General features: G+C 45.1%; 1 protein-coding gene across 3 annotated transcripts in view; it reads right to left on the reverse strand.

The window, feature by feature from the left end:
- Nucleotides 1-4642: 4642 nt before the first annotated feature.
- LOC311106130 (SPRY domain-containing SOCS box protein 4-like) overlaps nucleotides 4643-23058 on the reverse strand; it is a 66087-nt gene continuing 47671 nt past the window's right edge. For 2 of the 3 annotated variants that reach the window (XM_084148450.1, XM_084148451.1), the window contains 2 exons: nucleotides 16154-17038; nucleotides 4643-6087 (listed from right to left, as the gene is read on the reverse strand). In XM_084148450.1, the coding sequence (XP_084004576.1) occupies nucleotides 5960-6087; nucleotides 16154-16862 (837 nt within the window). In that variant the 5' untranslated portion in view covers nucleotides 16863-17038 and the 3' untranslated portion in view covers nucleotides 4643-5959. The remainder of the gene's footprint in view (nucleotides 6088-16153; nucleotides 17039-23058) is intronic. The other variant, XR_014610296.1, reaches the window with a different exon arrangement.

The raw sequence follows: 23058 nt of genomic DNA on the forward strand, positions 1-23058 counted from the left end.
AACACTGACATAATTTACAAACAGCATTTTTAGTTTAGTGAGTCCACCAGATCAGAGGCAGTTGGGGTGACCTGGGATATTCTCTTTATAACTGTGTGAATTGTACCATTTTCCTGTCCTGGTATGTATTGAAAATGTAACAAGTACTTTTGGGTGTCAGAGAAACTTTATGGAGTAAAAAGTACATTATTTTCTTTAGGAATGTAGTGAAGTAAAAGTTGTCAAAAATAGAAATAGTAAAGTACAGATACTCCAAAAAACGACATAAGTAGTACTTTAAAGTATTTTTACTTAAGGACTTTACACCACTGGCTGACGTGACTGACATAACAAGAGAAAAACTGCTGATGCACAACATTTCCAAATTGCACCTTGTATATTGTACAAATTCTAACTGTCAGTAAGTTGCGACCCAGAGTGAGTTCCCAAAATAATATATACAGGGAGCTCCAAAAGTATTGGGGCAGTGACAATTTGTTGTTGTTTTGGCTCTGCTTTTTGAAATGATACAATGACTATGAGGGTAAAGTGCAGACTGTCAGCTTTAATTTGAGGGTATTTTCATCCATATCGGGTGAATTTTTTGTACATTCCCTCCATTTTAAGGGACCAAAGGTATTGGGACAAATTCACTTGTGTATTAAAGTAGTAAAAAGTTTAGTATTTGGTCACATTCATAGCACGCAATGACTACATCAAACTTGTGACTACAAATTTGTTGGATGCATTTGCTGTTTGTTTTGGTTGTTTCAGATTATTTTGTGCTTTTGTAAATAAGAGTAGAATATATTTCTAAACACTTCTACATTTAATATTGATAATCCTAAATGAATCGTGAATAATGATAAGTGAGAAAGTTAGACACACAAATATCGTACCCCCCCCCCCCCCCCTCCCATTATTGTAATGGTGAGAGGTTAGCATTTCTTGGGGGTATGATATTTGTGCATCTTAACATTCTCAGTCATCGTTATTCACGACTCATTTAGGATTATCCGTAATCATGGTGGCATCCACATTAATATAGAAGTGTTTAGTAACATTCTATTCTTATTTACAATAAAAGGGACCAAATACTAAACGTTTTACTACTTTAATACACAAGTAAATTTGTCCCAATACTTTTGGTCCCATAAAATTGGGAGACTATGTACAAAAAAATTGTGTTATTTCACCTGATATAGATGAAAATATCCTCAAATTAAAGCTGACAGCCTGCACTTTAACCAAATAGTCATTGTATCATTTCAAATCCAAAGTGCTGGAGTACAGTGCCAAAACAAATGTGTCACTGTCCCAATACTTTTGGAGCTCCCTGTATAATATATTTTTTTATTGATCCATGCGGGCCATCAGTTACCAATTCCTGCTCTACACGTACTTGCTTCTACTCTGGGTGGATTGCTGTGTGTTTTTATCCAGAGACATTTGGTACACAGTTCCTTCACATGGGTCTGTTCTCGTCTTGCCCCTGAATGTCTGAATTGTGTGTGTGTGTGTGTGTGTGTGTGTGTTTGAGAGCGAGAGTGTGTTTCCGTTCCATATGATTCTCGTCATGCCCTTTTCTGTTTTGTGGGTGTGTAAGTACGCACGCAGTCCATTAACAACAGTGTTGTTTTCCTTTTCCATGTATTTCCTATTGTTTCATGTCTGGCGAGCCTCCTAGAAGTGTGGCTGACTTTCCATTCTCTTCTCACACCCCTGGTTTTGTCAAATAAAAATCTATAAAAAGGAAAGAGTGGTTGGGGTGTTTTGTCATTTTTGTGTGGTTTGATTGTGTCCAGAAAATTACCATACGATTCCCTTATCAAATGTCTGTCACACTTTACCGATAGAGGAAAGAAACAGTTCACTAAACTGTTTTTATAACCAGCAGATGGCAGTATTGACCACAGGTGCCAGCAGCTCTACCAAGTCACTCATAACACACAAGTTTCAAGTTTTATTAGTCCTATGTACGGGATACACATGGTATACACCATCCAACTAAATGCTTACTTGCATGTTCCATCTCAACAACGCAACATGAAATAATAAAAGATAAGAATACGAACAAAGTAAATAGCTCATAATAGAATAAACGTTTCAGCATAAGTATAATACAGGAAGGCACAATGTATATTCCAATATGTGTTTTGGGGATTGGGGGCCAAGTGTTCAAATAGTGCAGTTTTTAGCAATCATAAGAGTCTGGTAGATGCAGTTGTGATGTGTGTGCAGTATGAATGTACATGTGTGTGTAGATGAGCGTGAGTGCATATGCGCTAAGGTGCAGATAATCAGTGCAGGTGGTCAGTCCAGTTGAATTGTTCCGCAGGTGCTAAAAGAGTGTGATTGTGTCACGGGTCTAGATGGAGGATATTCACATCAGCCAGACACTGAACAGGAAAACCATCCCCCCACAGCTCCAAACATGACATGCACTGTACTTTCAGTAGAATTACCTTCACACAATACCATCTACCACGTGGTGGACGTCAAACCATAGCGAAGTGCTCTTTTCACTAAAATGTCCTCTCTTTCAACAATGTGCTTGTACTTTCCATTCTTCGTACAGTTTTCATTGACGTCACAGCAACAATGTCTTGTAATGTTCTTTTCAATGTGGCAGCAGCAGTTGTTGAAAGGGACAATGCTCCTTCGTCTCCCCTGCTCTTCCTTCCCCAGTCCATACCCACACAGTACCTCAGTAAACCATTGACTTTCCTTTGTGTGTCGCTTCGGTTGTTTCCCCTGAGTTGACAATAGCCCTCAGGTTCATTCACAGGTCAGTGTGTGCCTGTTAGAATGTGACCACGGAAGAAGAGACGCCATGCAGCCTCGTGATGACAGCCATGCGCTGAGAGTGCGCTGCTGACCTTTACTGGGATGCCTCTAAGTGCTAGTGGTTTTGCCAGTTCTGTTCCATGCCTTCACTGACCACATTCACAGCCCCCTTCACTGGCTGCAATGACTCATGGTTATTTAAAATGTTCTGATTGACAGCTACCTACAGTGAGTAAAGGGCTATTTTCTGTGTAAATGTGTGTGCCTTGTCTAGAAGACTGACTATGGGGAGTGTACCCTGTTTAAAGTTCATTCAAATAGGTCAAAGAGAAAAGTCTAGCTTTGAGAAGTCAAGCACTCATTCATTTGATCTGCTTTGGAGAGAGAGACAAACAGACCAGAGAACCAAACTAACTTTTACATAACGCTCTGCAGGAGAAAAGAAGCGCAACCCTAAACAAGATTCTTTTTTAGGAATTATACATTTCTTCATCTTCCCTCCATGCAGCCTCTGTGGAAGACAACAGCCCTTCAACTGCTACAGTTCTCCCCCCACCTCCGCCTCACTCAATACAGGACGAGAGGGAAGGAGAGGAATGAGGGAAAGAAGAGGGAACAGAGAAGAGCGAAAGGAGCAATGATGATGGGCATCATGGAGAGTGTGAATGCAGTAGGATAGAGAGGTGGGGGACAGGTTACACCTTTCATGATTAAACTGATTGGAAGAACAGGCATGAGAGCTAAAGGAGAGGAGAGTGCACAGTATTAATATGGACGATGATGGAAAGCTGGTTGGAGAGGGTGAGAAATAAATGGTTAAGGATGGAGCCAATAGCCACTGTTGTAAGATTATACCTCAGTCAACTGGATAGATCAGAGGTCAATTGTAATCAGCATTGTAGTGCAGCTGCCACAACAAACTGTCAAGAAACAGGGGGTGTATGGGTGTATCATGGATAAGCCCCTTTTAAGTAGATCAAACAACTTGAGCTCCAGCTTTTCTCCTCATTTGATCCTACCTTTCCGCGAGGGAGTAAATCCATTACTAAGTTCCAAGGGCAGGGATGATATTATTTTAAACTGATATTTGATTTCCAATGCCTGGTCAGCCTCAAACTGTGATGCGGTGTCCAGCATCATTCCCTGAAACGCTTCCTTTCCTTCAAATCCTCGCTTCTCAACCTGCATTTCAGCACTAAAGCCTTCGCCTGAGATATATATATATATTTTACCAGGTAAGTTGACTAAGAACACATTCTCATTTACAGCAACAACATGGGGAATAGTTACAGGAGAAAGGAGGGGGGATGAATGAGCCAATTGTTATAACAAGCTTATGTACCCTTCTGGTAATGGGCAGGTAACTATGGCCCTGCAAGATCATCCCTACCAAGCCTTCCTATTGAGGGAGTAAGATGATTGTAACCATTTAGGGAAATGTTTCCTTCCCTACAACCGCACTCACCACTTGTGTTAAATCATCTCATCAGTGCCACTTTGCTGTCCTGGTGTGATCTTGATATGATCAACAGACTGATGTATGCCGTAAAACATTAATGGGTTTTCTGAACAGTCAGGAAAAGGAAAGCTGCTTTGACTGAACTTTGATCACATAACAGGCTTTGTTCTCTGTTCAAAGCCTACCGGCCCCATGGGACATCAGGTTCAGAAAACATCACTTTGACTAAATATCAAATACAGGCAGCCAACTACAGCAGCATATTTTAAACATTTAAATAAATGAATTACTATATTTTTGGTTCAAAGGCTTAGCGTTGTGAAGGTGCTGGGCAGCATTGAGACTTCCCTTCATTTGGATGAGACTGGCATGCTGAAGTGACAATAGGTCCAATTGGACAGAAAACGCCAGTGTGAATGTGGTTCAGTTTGTGTTTTATTCACATTTAAAAAGATGCTCATGGCAGCACAGTCTCTTTCAGCGAGACTTCCTGTCTCACCTGGGTCACTTCCTGTTCGGCAAATAGATCTCAAAACCATAGAAAACAAAATCAAATCAGAAATAAACAAAAGCCTCAGTCATAAAAACAGAAAATATACTTAAAGGAATAATCACCATCAGGATAAGAACAGGAGTAAAAAAAAAAAAAAAAAGCAGCATGTACATTTTTCTAAAATCGTCTTCTGTGACAGAGGTGTCGTGCGTTTTCTCTGAGCAGGCACATAAACAGTAATAGCAGATTGGCCCTCCGATCAACCTCAGCTTTAACGCATCACACTAACTGACAACATCCCAGGTATGTCCACAATGGCACCCTATTCCCTACATAGAGCACTCCTGATCAGGTTGATCAAACATAGTGCACTATGTAGGGAATAGGGTGCCATTTTGGATGCATCCTCAGTCACTCACCCAGACAGAGACATGATGGAAGCCTGGATCCAATGAAACCCACTGATAAATAAAGGGAGACTGCTAGTTGAGAGGGAGGTGTAGTGCAGCAGGGGACTAAAGAGAGATCAGGGCTGCAGTGTCGCCAAACTCAGTGGGGTCAGAGTGGGTCTGACTGATGCCTTGGGGTGCCTGTTGAGGAGCAAGGTCAACACGCACCAACCCACACACGCATAAAACCTCACACACACACTCTGAAAACAGCCCCTCTGAGAATGAGCGAGTGTTTGCATATGCATACGTTGAAGGATGTTCGCCTGCCTGTGTTTCCATCCTCTAAATGCCTGTGGCTAGGGGGCTGGTGAGCCTCAGTGGAGCCTGCTATAGGGTATAAATATAAATATCCACAAGTTCAGAGAGGCTTCCAGAGAGTCTGTATAGATGTACAGTAACTATGTCTGTGTGCATCATCCCCAAACCCCCTGTTCCTCCAGGCATATATTCTAGAAGCTTCCACACTATAGACCCATAGACCCAATGAGAAGCCAGCATCATAGCCCAACACTTTTGCTACAGTCCTGTCTCAAGCCCATCTCTCTCTGTCCATCAAGCCATCATCCGTCCATCTGTCAGACGGGCGACAGCAGTGAGCAAATTAAAAAAATTAGTTAAAAATGGACACAAGTCCTAAAAGGAAACTCGGAACTCCTTTATAGGCTTCCTCCCGACCATCATCACACTCAGTAGATGTCCGATGGTTCAGGGTTCAATTGTTTGGGGTTGACCGTAGTGAAATGTAACCATCGTCAAGCAGTCGTTCATTGTCCTGGTGTGTGTGTGGGGTCACTGGTACTGGAGGTAGTTCTTGATAGTCTCTGGCAGAGGGAGGGTGTCTATCTGGTTGACTCTGTCCCGCCCCAGAGCCAGCCTGGCCACTCGCCTGCACAAGTCCATCAGGGGGAGGGGCTCCGCTGTGACAGACAGAAGAGAGGACATTAAAAACAGGGTAAAAAAACTGGAATGTTTACATACATTAACAGATTTAACATACGCTATTTCAGAGGGACTGGCAATGAGTGCATTTAATATTAGTGTAGACTGAGCAATATGATATCCTCCTCAGAAGAGCTTTTAAGTGCATGTGTTTGTGTCAGAGAGGTCTTCCCACACACAGAGAAACTTTGATAATGACAATGCCCTTCATGGACGTCAGCTTGACCGTTCCACCTGCAGTGACCATCTGTTTGTACTGGACTCACAGAGCAGACACTCTCCTGAGCACTCTGTGTGAAGGTGATGCTCAGGGGCTCACCACACACACACACAGACTAAAGTGCACACACTGCTGAGTCACTGGCCACATGGCTTGGAATAGACGGGGTGGACGGTGTCAAGGGGGACCTTAGGGAATCCTCCAAATGGACTGGTGCCCTTGTAGCTACGTGACCACTAGACAACACACAGAAAGAAACTTGCAAGGTGTTGGATTGAGTAAACAACTTCAAGGAACAGTAACATAGCATGTGATTCAGTAGAGTTATGGAAATTGCATGGGAGGGATGATGATAATTATGATGCTGCTGCTTCCTGGAAACGGTCCAATCGCCCAGCTGGCACGACCTCTCCCTAAGTGGCCACCGGCGACAAGTGGTCCCATCAAACTGCGGGAATCTGAGCAGGAGCCTGCTATTGTCTGCTGTCAATCAACTGTCTGGCTGAGCTATCAACACACTGCTCCGGTGAGTGTAGGTGTTTGTCTGCGTTTTTCAAGTTGAGGAGTGTGTTTGTGCATGTGCTTGCAAGCGTGTGCGAGCATGGAGAAACTTGTACGGTGCTCATGTCTTGGGAATCATGCTTAGTTTGAAATGGTCTTCAGAAAGAAGAAGAGCAAAGGGACAGGAAGGGCAGAAGGCCCACACACAGAGCCCGACCGAGTCCTACATGTTGGACCAGCATGTCTGCCTTGGATTGCTGAACTGCATGCCATGTGGGCTCATAAAAACCCAAATTACACTTCAAACATGGGAAAAAAAGCTAACAGGACAGGGGGATATTACGTATTAATGGAAGCAAATTAGCTGGAAGTGGTTCGGTTAAATGGACTAGAAAGTATTTTCTCATCTCTCCATCCCGCTCTTCCTGTCCCATTTATGTCCAGCCATCCTCCTCTCCCCTGACTCAGTCTCTCTCTCCCTGGGGTTCTCTGACTGAGTCAGACATGGCCTAGGTCCTACCCACAGTAGTCCAGGGCCATAGTTCTGGGAAGATCAGGAGCATGCACTTGGCTTGTATGTAGGTGGAAACGCATATGACATACAGTACCAGTCAAAAGTTTGGACACACCTACTCATTACAGGTTTTCCTTATTTTTACTATTTTCTACATTGTAGAATAATAGTGAAGACATCAAAACTATGAAATAACACATATGGAATCATGTAATAACCCAAAAAGTGTTAAACAAATCAAAATATATTTTATATTTGAGGTTCTTCAAAGTAGCCACCCTTTGCCGTGATGACAGCTTTGCACAGGTTTGTCACTCTCTCAACCAGTGTCATGAGGTAGTCACCTGGAATGCATTTCAATTAACAGGTGTGCCTTCTTAAAAGTTAATTTTATGTCAAGAACAGCTCAAATAAGCAAAGAGAAACGACAGTCCATCATTACCTGAAGACATGAAGGTCAGTCAATCCGGAAAATGTCAAGAACTTTTAAAGTTTCTTCAAGTGCAGTCGCAAAAACCAAGCGCTATGATGAAACTGGCTCTCATGAGGACCGCCACAGGAAAGGAAGACCCAGAGTTATCTCTGCTGCAGACGATAAGTTCATTAGTGTTACCAGGCTCAGAAACTGCAGCCCAAATAAATGCTTCACAGAGTTCAAGTAACAGACACAGCTCAACATCAACTGTTCAGAGGAGACTGCATGAAATCAGGCCTTCATGGTCGAATTGCTGCAAAGAAACCACTACTAAAGGACACCAATAAGATGAAGAGACTTGCTTGGGCCAAGAAACACGAGCAATGGACATTAGACTGGTGGAAATCGGTCCTTTGGTCTGACGAGTCAAAATTTGAGATTTTTGGTTCCAACAGCTGTGTCTTTGTGAGACGCAAAGTAGGTGAACGGATGATCTCCGCATGTGTAGTTCCCACTGTGAAGCATGGAAGAGGTGGTGTGATGGTGCTTTGCTGGTGAAACTGTCAGTGATTTATTTAGAATTCAAGGCACACTTAACCAGCATGGCTACCACAGCATTCTGCAGCAATACGCCATCCCATTTGGTTTGCGCTTAGTGGGACTATCATTTGTTTTTCAACAGGACAATGACCCAACACACCTCCAGGCTGTGTAAGGGCTATTTGACCAAGAAGGAGAGTGATGGAGTGCTGCATCAGATTACCTGGCCTTCACAATCACCCGACCTCAACCCAATTGAGATGTTTTGGGATGAGTTGGATCGCAGAGTGAAGGAAAAGCAGCCAACAAGTGCTCAGCATATGTGGGAACTCCTTCAAGACTGTTGGAAAAGCATTCCAGGTGAAGCTGGTTGAGAGAATGCCAAGAGTGTGCAAAGCTAAACCTCAAATATAAAATATATTTTGATTTGTTTAACACTTTTTTGGTTACTACATGATTCCATGTGCTATTTCATAGTTTTGATGTCTTCACTATTATTCTACAATGTAGAAAATAGTAAAAATAAAGAAAAACCCTTGAATGAGTAGGTGTGTCCAAACTTTTGACTGGTACTGTACATATAGGCATACACATACATGCAAATACAAAGGCCGGTGTAGACAACAACCGTGTGCGTGCATGCATGCACTCACGCACACACCTTCCTATGACTAACACACCGAGCAGTCCCAGTACAAAGTAAGTACCAGTCATTACCTGAGATAGAGGAAGTAAGGGAATTTGGGACAGCAACACAACAGAGCTGTTACTCTCTCCCTCTCTGTGTGAGAAGAAAGCAGACTGTCTGGTGCATCGAGGCGCCCGTCACTGACCCACCATCCTCCAAGCTATTTCAGAGCTACTGGATGCAGGTGACCCAAAAAGTGTGTGTGTTCAAAACACAACCCACTTCTGTCATTTCAGGAGATGAGCATTGAGAAGGTCTCTTGATCCTGCTGTTCCATCTTTATCTCGGATCAATCTCTCCCTCCATCTCTCATTTCCTCTCAGACTCACAATCAGTCTTTGCGTGCAGCCAGGAGCGATGCCAATAGACCTGACGTCAGGATATTCAGTGTGGAACACAGACTTGTTGACTCCAGACTCAGAGCTTATCTAATCAATATGGAGAACTGTGTCAGGGGAGCATGTGGAGATGGATAACAATCTCAAACTGTGCACCAGTTCCAATGACCACCTCCTGATTGTGTGTGTGTGTGTGTGTGTGTGTGTGTGACGTCAATGTATAACATGAGCACCTCATCCTGACAAGGAATGTATGCGTGATTTATTTTTCCAATAAGTATGCATGGGAAAGTACATACAACAGAGACTATGCAGTAATGGAGCATCTCCGAGTCTAATTCATTGACCAATCCCCAAGGGAACATCACAGGTAGAGTGAGAGAAAGAATAGAAAGAGCGGTGAGGAAGAGCGAGAGAAAGGGCAAGCCTCAGCCTCTCTCAAATGTCAGTGTCCAAATTGAATTGTTGACTTGAGCTGAATCCAATTGCTCACTGACCTAACAGACGGTCACAATTTCCCTCTCCTCTTCTTTCCTTGGGGCTGGAGCGTTATTACCAGACAGAACCAAATGATCCAGCCACTGATCCCCAGACAGAACCAAATGATCCAGCCACTGATCCCCAGACAGAACCAAATGATCCAGCCACTGATCCCCAGACAGAACCAAATGCTCCAGTCCATTTAGCCACTGAACTCCAGACAGAACCAAATGCTCCAGTCCATTTAGCCACTGAACTCCAGACAGAACCAAATGCTCCAGTCCATTTAGCCACGGAACTCCAGACAGAACCAAATGCTCCAGTCAGAACCAAATGCTCCAGTCCATTTAGCCACTGAACTCCAGACAGAACCAAATGCTCCAGTCCATTTAGCCACTGAACTCCAGACAGAACCAAATGCTCCAGTCCATTTAGCCACGGAACTCCAGACAGAACCAAATGCTCCAGTCCATTTAGCCACGGAACTCCAGACAGAACCAAATGCTCCAGTCAGAACCAAATGCTCCAGTCCATTTAGCCACTGAACTCCAGACAGAACCAAATGCTCCAGTCCATTTAGCCACTGAACTCCAGACAGAACCAAATGCTCCAGTCCATTTAGCCACGGAACTCCAGACAGAACCAAATGCTCCAGTCCATTTAGCCACTGAACTCCAGACAGAACCAAATGCTCCAGTCCATTTAGCCACGGAACTCCAGACAGAACCAAATGCTCCAGTCAGAACCAAATGCTCCAGTCCATTTAGCCACTGAACTCCAGACAGTTCCAAATGCTCCAGTCCATTTAGCCACTGATCCCTGCAGTGCCTCTACACTCTGGTCCTCAGCATAATAAAGCCTGTAATAGTCCTGATTACACTCACACACTTTTGAAAAGTCTGTACCAAGCCATGAGCATTATGAGAATATGAGAGCTATTGTCTGAGTAACTATTCAGAGACATTTTGAGTCAGATGCTCTAAAACACTAACAGAAAGGTTTTAATACCTCTGCGTAAGACATTAAGGTTACACGCACACAATAACTGTTGTGGATAGTCATTCATATAATAGTTTAAATCGTTTACATGCTTTGCAAGAATAACAATTTCCCTAATAATCCTGATGGGACTTAAATGCAGAAAATCCCCAATCAAAATAAACTTTCTACCACAGTGACAATGTTATTTTTACGAAGCCTATTTGATTCAGAGTTCGGACATATAAAAAGTTTGTATGTGAAAACTATTTCTAAGATACATACTTTCAGTTTTTCTGAACTCACTTCACTCACGCATAAGAGGGAGGTTTGCGCTACTCGGTGCTGGCAGATGAAATACACCACTGGAACGCCAATTAAGCTGTTTACATGTCCTAATAATTTTAAAGATTGCTCAGAAAACCAGGTGTTTTAAATCGCTGTATGCTTACTTCGAGTTTGACCTTACACCGATTAAGATAAGCAGAGTAAAGTGCTTATCTTAAATCGGTATAAGGTCAAAATCGAACTAAGCATACGCCGATTTAAAACCTGGTTTTCTGAGCAATCTTTCAAGTTATTAGGACATGTCATAATCAGTTTAATATCAAATTATTAGTGTGCATGTAAATGTACTCACTGTCTGTGAATCTATTCTCCACACTATCAGGAGACACAGTAGGGTTTTATGGCTCCGAACAAGCAGAGCAATCCATTCCCAGCCCAGATCAGCCAGCCCCTGCCTAGATCTCCCTCCCCAAGCCAGCACTTACTGTACTGTCTCCTCTCCCTATTCAGCTAAACGGCTTCTACAGCAACTCCCTGCCATGATTGGAAGTGTAAATATTGAAGCAGGAATTTCAGCATAAATGAAAGAGTGGGAAGTGAGTGACAGAGAAAGATCGGGGGAGAGAAAGAAAGAGCCAGCGTGAAATGGTGTTCATTTCTAAACTGAGGTTTTGCAAAGTGATGGCCTCTTGTTATTTTGTTGTTTAGCTGTGAATGAGTTTGGCTGCTGGCAGTCTGGCTGGGGATGGTGTGTTGTGCCATCTTGTTATGGGAACAACAGTGCCATAAGAATAGAGCTAGCAGGACAGCCTCATCCCCGCTCTCCCATTGTTGTCTATTTACAGGCTTTAGGGAGCAACAGAAACACACAAAAAAATCGATAAAGCTTTTATCCGTGTGAAAGTCGTGTGGGGAAGAAACTAAGTGTTCGGTGAGAAAGACAGGATCAGAAAATTGCATTAACTGTGTGTTAAGGGACAATTTTGAGAGAGGGATGGAAAAGTGGAGGGACATCTCTTCACACTATTTTATTGCAAGAGCGAAAGAGAAGACTCCTTTACCACAGTGCGTCTAAAACGGAAATATGGAAAAGCTACCTGGGGGAATACGAGTCAATGCCAGGCATCTCAGAGTATGCATACTAATATACTGTCTGCATTTTCCTGTTGCCCCATTTCCACAGCATAATTAAGCATTAAGGCCAGAGGGGGTGTGGCAGGGCCTGTTCTCAGGCATGACGCGCATATATCAAACCCCAGGTGCCTTATAGCTATTATAAACTGGTTACTAAGATCAATAAATAAGTCTTCTTGCGTCGGACCAGTGGTATATTACTGCTGCTCTTTAATTATGTTATTTTTCTTCATTATTATTATTTATTTATCAATTTTTACTTAACACTTATTTTTCTTAAAACTGCATTGTTGTTTAAGGGCTTGTAAGTAAGCATTTCCCTGTAAGGTCTACACCGGTTGTATTTGGCGCATATGACAAATACAATTTGATATTGTCTGATATACCCCCGGCTGAAATGCTGTTTCAGCCAATCAGCATCCAGTACCCAAATTACCCAGTTTATAATATACCATGCTTTCCTCTGGAGCATTCCAGCAGAACAAATAAATACTCTTAACATCACTGCAGAGAGCAGAGGACACACACAGGATCCCTACATAATGTCTATAGAAGGCTAACATGATGAGGCTACAGTTCATATGAAATACATTCATTATGGCCCTAATCTATGGATTTCACATGACTTGGAATACAGATATGCATCTGTTGGTCTCAGATACCCTTCAAAAAACAACAACATGGGCCTCAGGATCTCGTCATGGTATTTCTGTGCATTCAAATTGCCATCGATAGAATGCAATTGTGTTCGTTGTCTGTAGCTTATGCCTGCCCATACCATAACCCCACTGCCACCATGGGGCACTCTGTTCACAACATCAGCAAACCGCTAGCCCACACAACGCCATACATGTGGTCTGCGGTTGTGAGACCAGTTGGACATACTGCCAAATTCTCTAAAACGACGTTGGAGGCAGCTTATGGTAGAGAAATTAACATTCAATTATCTGGCAACAGCTCTGATGGACAGAGACACCATGCCCTATGATAAACCAACACTACAACCCCTCCTTTGTCCTCTTGAAAGTAAACCAGTTGATAAAGAATAGGCCTTCTGTTCCAATGGGCCATAGATAAATGCATTAATGTCACGTTCTACACAAACAGCCCAGTGTGTTGGTGTGTGAGATCGAGACAACAAGAAAACCATGCAACAGAGGGTGACTGTATGGGGCACAATAAACACACACACACCTCCCTTTGCAAGGCCAGACGTTGAGCTCAGAGGCACACTGGGATTGCCTCCAGAATTCCTCCACTCCTGGCTCCCTTCCGTGAACTCACACACTAACACCTGGCTTGCAGACATGGAAATGTAGTTTATGTCTGACCGTCTAAGCGCCCTCGTCCTGCTTTGGGTCTTTCTGTAACATATACAGTGGGGGAGGGTGATAGTGTCACATAATCCAAAGGGACAGAACGGTCCTAGATGACTCCCACAGTAGGTGATCTTCATATCATCTGCTATACTTAGACACCCCCCCCCCCCCCACACACACACACAGACAGACATTAGGCTGCTTCCTATGGGTAAACACGTCTTTTTATAGATCACAGCAGGGACGGACAGAGAAACACACCAGCAGGCCCTCCCACTTTCTCTCCACAGTAGCGGAGCCAGTTACTCCACCCTAGAACTGTATACGGTCAACCCAGCCAGCCTGCAGTATAAAACACTATCCATCAGCCAGTCTCTCTGTGCGGACAAGACACTGATCAGTGTACTGGAGGCTGTAGATTGACAGAGACCATAGTGGCAAACTCTCCTGGAGAGCTACTGTGTATTCCAGCTCCTGCTCCGGCCTTGCTCTAACACAGCTGATACAGCTAATCTAGGTCCTGATGAGCAGCTGATTGGTAGAATCTCAGTAACCAATAGGTCTTCAGGAGGCAGGTAGGCCACCCATGGTATACAGCATTTCTAGTCAATCTGTGACTGTCACAACTACAGTATTATTCAGACAGAGTCTCTGGGACTAACCTAGTGAGGAAACAGTCCCTTATTCTCTTTGTCTCAACACACAGCCTCATCGTCTCCAGTCCATTATGTCCAAAACCCATGACTGACAGACAGACACACAGATGATTACCTCCAAAATGTCTTTCTCAGTCAACCTTTTTGAGCAGGTTTCTCCAGTGGTTAGCTTCAAGGAGGACTATTCTGGACTGATGTGCAGAGTGCTTTTTTTGACACCTTTGCAGATGTTGTGACTTCACCCAGGTGGGTGCTACACATCGGTAGTGGGGGGGGGGGGGTCTACCCATGGAGTCTGACTTCAGAGAGTACTACTGAGAAACGCTGCTTCAGCAACGGCACCCTGATAAATGGTTCTGGACCAGTCTGAAAGCCCCTGGATGTGACCTCCCTCTGTTTCATCTCCGAACTGCCTCTATCCTGCTGGCGCTGACTGCTCAAGCCATTAATGAACTACCTGCCTGCCATGATCGTCCATTAACTATTTGTTTTTCAAAATGGAGTCTTTTTAATTTTTATGCTTAAAGCGCTTTGAGATTGTAATGAAAAGTGCTATACGTTTAATTTATTACTAATCACTCGCCCCCTTACTCACCTTCACCTCTCCATCTCTCCCTCCCCCCATTCTCTTTTCTTCCGCCATCCCTCCATCTCTCCATCCCTCCATCTCTCCATCCCTCCCTCCCCCCATTCTCTTTTCTTCCTCCATCCCTCCATCTCTCCATCCCTCCTCCTGGTCATATTCTGGGCTGTGTCGCTGTGCTCTGTGCGGGTCGATTAAGCAGAAATCTCCCCCTTGGCCAGAGCAGCTGCCTCAGCACTTCGGAAATAAACCCCGGCTCCAAACACAATGTCATTGTGCTGCTCAACATTTCCTACAGATGCCTCCCTCCCTCCCTCCCTCGCCTCCCCTCATCTACAAGGTAAGCAATTCAAAGTGAGCTCTTGGAGTATTCAGAGAGACGGAGAGGGTATGGGTGTATGAGTCACTGGCTTTCGACATTGGCTCTTGTTTAGAAAACAAAGCACAGAGAGAAAGAAAGAAAGTAAAGTGAGCACCGTTAAGGCATAATTTACCATTGACCTGCTGATATTATAGTTGCTTTGAGCTACAGTATCACAGAATACATAGCCTTGTCTGAGTATGCTATGCTGTATGTATGCTGACCGAGGTATGCAAAACCACAGCAAAAAAAACAGAAAATCACACAATATCATGTAGACAGACAGAACACACACAGAAGACAAAACAGCCAGAGAGAGAGAGCAAGAGGCAGACAGAAAGGAGAGAGGAATAGAGCGAGGTAAACAGAAAGAGAGAGAGAGAGAGAGAGGTAGACAGAAAGAGAGAGAGAGAGAGAGGTAGACAGAAAGAGGGAGAAAGAGAGAGGTAGACAGAAAGAGAGAGAGAGAGAGAGAGAGAGAGAGAGAGAGAGAGAGAGAGAGAGAGGTAAACAGAAAGAGGGAGAGAGAGAGAGGTAGACAGAAAGAGGGAGAGAGAGCGAGGTAGACAGAAAGAGGGAGAGGAATAGAGAGAGGTAGACAGAAAGAGGGAGAGAGAGAGAGAGAGAGGTAAACAGAAAGAGAGAGAGAGGTAGACAGAAAGAGGGAGAGAGAGAGAGGTAGACAGAAAGAGGGAGAGGAATAGAGAGAGGTAAACAGAAAGAGGGAGAGAGAGAGAGGTAAACAGAAAGAGGGAGAGAGAGAGAGGTAGACAGAAAGAGGGAGAGAGAGAGAGAGAGGTAGACAGAAAGAGGGAGAGGAATAGAGAGAGGTAGACAGAAAGAGGGAGAGAGAGAGAGAGAGGTAAACAGAAAGAGGGAGAGAGAGAGAGAGGTAAACAGAAAGAGGGAGAGCGAGAGAGAGGTAGACAGAAAGAGGGAGAGAGAGAGAGAGGTAGACAGAAAGAGAGGAACAGACAGTAGGGTGAGAGAGATGTTTCCCACTGTCAGGGCATAAGGACAATGACTTACGATCCAGTCCATTGACGTAGCGGATGGAGACCTCACAATGTCCCCACACGGCGCTGACGATGGGGTACAGCTTCTTGCCTTTTAACCCTCTGAAAGCCACGCCCAGGTACTGGCCGTCCACCATGAAGCTGAGCGTGCCCTCGTCCATGTCCAGCACCACCAGCAGGGCATCAGGCAGAACAAACGACTCGTCTGCCTCCAGGAAACACGGGTACGTTGGTGCCGAGGTGGAGGCAGGCCGGTTCTTACTGTCGTGGTAGAGTCTGTTCCGGCCCAAGTCCCAGCCCCATGACTCACAGTCAGAACCCACCAGGGCTGTGTAACCCACAGAGTGTAGAAGAGAGTCAGCCGTGCCCACCCCTACGACAGCATGTGTTCCTCGCTGTCTCGCCGGCCAGTGGATCCGCCAGACATGGAGCCCCCGTGTGTAACCCACCTGGCCGCGGATGCAGTCGGTGCTCTGGGCCACCGGGTGGCGGTGGAAGGTCAGCTTGTCGTCCTCCTTGACAAAGACGTTGAGCGAGCGGTCCTCTGGGTTCCAGGCGTGGTGGAGCTGTAGGTCAGAGGTCGCAGGGGGCATGTCCAGAAGTAGGTCCAGACGAGGAGGCCGGCAGAAGTCTGGACCCCGCAGCTCACGGCGGACAGGCCGGTATGAGGGCTCGCCCCGTGTGTCAACCGACTTGATGCTGCCCGAGATCTTCTGACCCATCGCCGGAGAGGGGGATGGGGGGAGGGATAAAGGGGAGTGGGGGTGGAGGGCGGAGCGAGGGTGGTATGGGGCTTCCCGCCGTTACCTCATGAGCGCTGTAGCCAGAAGGGCAGTCGTCCCTGGCTGAGAGACGCTCTCACAGAGACACTCAGTCTACTGTGAAAGTAACCTTGCTCCTAGAGGAGAGACAGAAGAAAACATTACTTGACTTTATCATCATGACATATTCTCACTTTCCCAAACTCATGTTATACACTGCGGCTATGGCAAGATAATACAACAAGGCCATTTTCCTTACATATCAAAATTCAACTCTCAAACAGACAGGCTAATGCAGCTGCAACTGAAAAAAGGCTTCCTTCACCCAGAATAAAAACAGTCAAGAGTAGAGAAAGGGGGAGGAGAGGAAGCGCACAAGAGAAAGAAAGATGTACCAGTCTGAAACAGCCGCAGGCTGCTCTGTAGTTCCTAACAGCACTCTGGAAGAAGAGGGGGAACATCTGAGCAACAAAAAGGGAGGATGAACTCTTCTTCTCTTCTACTGACTCACTCAAACACATGAAGACATTCCTCCTCAGTTACCAGCCTCACACTCCATCCAAGATGGCGAAGTAGTGCAGTTCTGTTTTTGTCGTGCGTCTGTAAATAGCCTGTAAATACCCTGTTTTTTTAGTATTTTTCGTACATATTTCCCTATCAGACTTTTCATCCTTCTACAAAATATACTTTCCTGCAACCCGCCTCACTCAATGTGGAACGGATTCTATTATTGACTTACCTTTTATCTAGAATCTCCAGTTGAAACTAGCTAGCCAGCTAACTAGCTACTTGCTATTACCCACAGTTAGCGGTATTTCACCCAGAACATTTGATTTTTTTTCTGCTGGATTAATTTAATCACTGGATATTAATCACCGGATATTCGGCCAGTCTGCACAGCGAGTTATCGACCCAGAACATATCCGTTTTTCTGCCGGAATCACTGAATCACTGGACCTTTAACTCCGGATTCATCGCTACCAGCTAGCTTCAACTAAATGGACGCTGTGGTCTGGCTAATCATCCTGAGCTAGGCCCATCTCCCGGCTATCTACCTCTCTGTCAACCGGACGGGACCACCTAGTGTTGACACGGAGCCCCGCCGATCCTACACGACTGGTCTGCCGACGAAATCGTCTGATGTGGTTACGACGACGTCGACCACAAAGATTCCATCTGCTAGCCCCGGCCCGCTAGCACACGCTAGCCGTGGCCTCTTACCTGCTAGTGCTTTAGCAGCCTCCGAACTATCCTATTGTTGTTCACCGGACCTTATGATAACTCAGCTATACAGCTGATGTCTGCTGGACTGTTCCTTTTTACAGTACTACATCCTGTTTATGTTTAGCCTCAGCCCAAACATGGTTAGCTTATTGTTGTTTCGGTTATTTCTAATTGTACTATTTCACTGTAGATCCCCCAGCCCAACTAAACCTGCCTTAGATAGCTCCTTTGTCCCACCCCCCATACACGCAGAGACCGACTCAATTGGTGCCTCTAGTGATACTATCTCTTTCATTGTTACCCAACGCTTAGGTTTACCCCCACTTTACTCATATCCTTCCATATCCTTGTCTGTACATAATGCCCTGAATCTTTTCTACAACACCCGGAAATCTGCCCCCTTTATTCTATGTACCCAACGCACTAGAAGACCAGTTCTTAAAGCCTTTAGCCGTATCCTTATTCTAGTCCTCCTCTGTTCCTCTGGTGATGTAGAGGCTAACCCAGGCCCTGCAGCCCTCAGTATCACTCCTACTCCCCAGGCGCTATCATTTGCTGACTTCTGTAATCGCAAAAGTCTTGGTTTCTTGCACGTAAACATCAGAAGTCTACTTCCTAAGTTTGAGTTATTCACTGCGTTAGCACACTCCGCCAACCCTGATGTTCTAGCAGTGTCTGAATCCTGGCTCAGGAAGGCCACCAAAAATTCTGAAATGTCCATCCCCAACTATAACATTTTCCGTCTAGATAGAACTGCCAAAGGGGGTGGAGTTGCAATCTACTGTAGAGATAGCCTGCAGAGCTCTATCATACTATCCAGGTCTGTGCCCAAACAGTTTGAGCTTCTACTTCTAAAAATCCACCTTTCCAGAAATAAGTCTCTCACTGTTGCCGCTTGCTACAGACCCCCCTCAGCCCCCAGATGTGCCCTGGACACCATATGTGAATTGATTGCCCCCCATTTATCCTCAGAGTTCGTACTGCTTGGTGACCTAAATTGGGATATGCTTAATACCCCGGCCATCCTACAATCCAAACTAGATGCCCTCAACCTTATCAACAAACCTACCAGGTACAACCCTAAATCCGTAAACATGGGTACCCTCATAGATATCATCCTGACTAACATACCCTCTAAATACACCTCAGCTGTCTTCAACCAGGATCTCAGCGATCACTGCCTTATTGCCTGCGTCCGTAACGGGTCCGCGGTCAAACGACCACCCCTCATCACTGTCAAACCCTCCCTAAAACACTTTAGCGAGCAGGCCTTCCTAATTGACCTGGCCCAGGTATCCTGGATGGATATAGATCTCATTCCGTCAGTAGAGGATGCCTGGTTGTTCCTTAAAAGTAATTTCCTCTCAATCTTAAATAAACATGCCCCATTCAAAAAATACAGAACTAAGAACCGATATAGCCCCTGGTTCTCCTCAGACTTGACTGCCCTTGACCAGCACAAAAACATCCTGTGGCGTACTGCATTAGCATCAAATAGCCCCCGCGATATGCAACTTTTCAGGGAAGTTAGGAACCAATATACACAAGCAGTCAGGAAAGCAAAGGCAAACTTTTTCAAACAGAAATTTGCATCCTGTAGCACTAACTCCAAAAAGTTTTGGGACACTGTAAAGTCCATGGAGAATAAGAGCACTTCCTCCCAGTTGCCCACTGCACTGAGGCTAGGAAACACTATCACCACCGATAAATCTACAATAATCGAGAATTTCAACAAGCATTTTGCTACAGCTGGCCATGCTTTCCATCTGGCTACCACTACCCCGGCCACCAACTCTGCACCCTCCGCTGAAACTTGCCCATGCCCCCCCCCCGCTTCTCCTTCACACAAATTCAGACAGCTGATGTTTTGAAAGAGCTGCAAAATCTGGACCCCTACAAATCAGCTGGGCTAGACAATCTGGACCCTTTCTTTCTAAAACTAGCCGCCGAAATTGTCCCAACCCCTATTACTAGTCTGTTCAACCTCTCATAACGTCTGCGATCCCCAGAGATTGGAAAGCTGCCGCGGTCATCCCCCTCTTCAAAGGGGGTGACACTCTAGATCCAAACTGCTACAGACCTATATCCATCCTGCCCTGCCTTTCGAAAGTATTTGAAAGCCAAGTTAACAAACAGATCACCGACCATTTCGAATACCACCGTACCTTCTCCGCTATGCAATCCGGTTTCCGAGCTGGTCATGGGTGCACTTCAGCCACGCTCAAGGTCCTAAACGATATTATAACCGCGATTGATAATAGACAGTACTGTGCAGCCGTCTTCATCGACCTGGCCAAGGCTTTCGACTCTGTCAACCACCGCATTCTTATTGGCAGACTAAATAGCCTTGGTTTCTCAAATGACTGCCTCGCCTGGTTCACCAACTACTTCTCAGATAGAGTTCAGTGTGTCAAATCGGAGGTCCTGTTGTCTGGACCTATGGCAGTCTCTATGGGGGTGCCACAGGGTTCAATTCTTGGGCCGACACTTTTCTCTGTGTATATCAATGATGTCGCTCTTGCTGCTGGTGACTCTCAGATCCACCTCTACGCAGACGACACCATTTTGTATACATCTGGCCCTTCATTGGACACTGTGTTAACAAACCTCCAAACGAGCTTCAATGCCATACAACACTCCTTCAGTAGCCTCCAACTGCTCTTAAACACTAGTAAAACTAAATGCATGCTTTTCAATCGAACGCTGCTGGCACCCGCCCACCCGACTAGAATCACCACTCTTGACGGGTCTGACCTAGAGTATGTGGACAACTACAAATACCTAGGTGTCTGGTTAGACTGTAAACTCTCCTTCCAGACTCACATAAAGAATCTCCAATCCAAAGTTAAATCTAGAATCGGCTTCCTATTTCGCAACAAAGCCTCCATCACTCATGCTGCCAAACATGCCCTCGTAAAACTGACTATCCTACCGATCCTTGACTTCGGTGATGTCATTTACAAAATAGCCTCCAACACTCTACTCAGCAAATTGGATGTAGTCTATCACAGTGCCATCCGTTTTGTCTCCAAAGCCCCATACGCTACCCACCACTGTGACCTGTACGCTCTTGTTGGCTGGTCCTCACTACATGTTCATCGTCAAACCCACTGGCTCCAGGCCATCTATAAATCACTGCTAGGCAAATCCCCGCCTTATCTTAGCTCATTGGTCACCATAGCAGCACCCACCCGTAGTCTGCGCTCCAGCAGGTATATCTCACTGGTCATTCCCAAAGCCAACACCTCCTTTGGCCGCCATTCCTTCCAGTTCTCTGCTGCCAATGACTGGAACGAATTGCAAAAATCTCTGAAGCTGGAGACTCTTATCTCCCTCAATAACTTTAAGCATCAGTTGTCAGAGCACCTTACCGATCACTGCACCTGTACACAGCCCATCTGAAATTAGCCCACCCAACTACCTCATCCCTATATTGTTATTTATTTTGCTCTTTTGCACCCCAGTATCTCTATTTGCACATAATCTCTTGCACATCTAGCATTCCAGTGTTAATACTATTGTAATTATTTTGCACTATAGCCTATTTATTGCCTTACCTCCATAACTTGCTACATTTGCACACACTGTATATATATTTTCTGTTGTATTTTTGACTTTATGTTTTTACCCCATATGTAACTGTGTTGTTTTTAATCGCACTGCTTTGCTTTATCTTGGCCAGGTCGCAGTTGTAAATGAGAACTTGTTCTCAACTGGCTTACCTGGTTAAATAAAGGTGAAATAAATAAAAAATAAACACTCCAAGGGCCCCAACGCTACAGATACACTCTGCGTGTGTGTGTCAAACCAGACATGAACTTTCAAACTATGGGAGACTGCACCACCCCAGAAATGTAGTCGCTCAGTCTCAACCACACACACTCACCAGATAATGAACAGAGGACCATACATTGTATAACAAAACACCCCATGACTATTGTGGGGTCACTCACATGCACATACACACAATGAAAAGGCCTGTGTGGGTTCTTAAAAATGAAGTATATCCTAGACAGAACGCTAACATTCCTCTGGGTGATTCAGATTTTATGAGGGCCCTTTTAGGACTGGCGACTAAACAAGACCAAAAAGATTGGAGAAACCATTCCACAACAAAGACTTCAAAACAGTCAGTTACCGTGACAGATTTTACATGACTATCTCTGGCACAGTCATCCTGCCACTTTATTTCCCATAAACCCACTGACACCCCTGTGCGTCCATGTTTCCCAGCCCTGGGCCCAGCTGTTCCAAATTTCCTGTTCCAAAAACACTCCCTCCCTGTTTGAGGAAAGAGACCTACTCTAATTCCAGAGAACAGATAGAGAGGACACTTAACTGGCACCTTGCACCTCCCTGAGAGAGCAGAGCGGCTGCTGGGACACACTCTGAACCCCAACACCAGGGGGGTGAGGGGGAGAGAAAGAGAGAGGTGGTGAGGCAGAGGAGGCTAGCCAGCTCCAGATTTAATAACCACATAACAAACACTGACAAACTACTGTCTGTGCGAAGTAGGACGTACGTGCCTGTGTGTTTCAGACCACATTTACACTGCGCTGGCTCTATACAAATTAAAGCTACACATCTTTCATTAACACATTTTTTCATTTATAAGTCTATAAATGACTCATGGTGCCATTTGTAATGGAATGAAGGGTGTGATTTATCACAACGCATAATGTAATGAGGCCCACTGAGACTTACTGATCAGTGCTACTCCATCAGATAGTCTGTCTGTCTGCCTGCATCCTGTCTGGTGTGTCTGTCTGCCTGCATCCTGTCTGGTGTGTCTGTCTGCCTGCATCCTGTCTGGTGTGTCTGCCTGTCAGTCTATGTCTGGCTGGTGTCTGCCCGGTGTGTGTGTGTGTGTGTGTGTGCGTCTGTGTGTCTGCCTGGTCTGTGTGTCTGCCTGGTGTGTGTGTGTGTGTGTCTG

The sequence above is a fragment of the Coregonus lavaretus genome (assembly GCF_964263955.1).
Source record: "Coregonus lavaretus genome assembly, chromosome: 30".
Lineage (NCBI taxonomy): Eukaryota > Metazoa > Chordata > Actinopteri > Salmoniformes > Salmonidae > Coregonus > Coregonus lavaretus.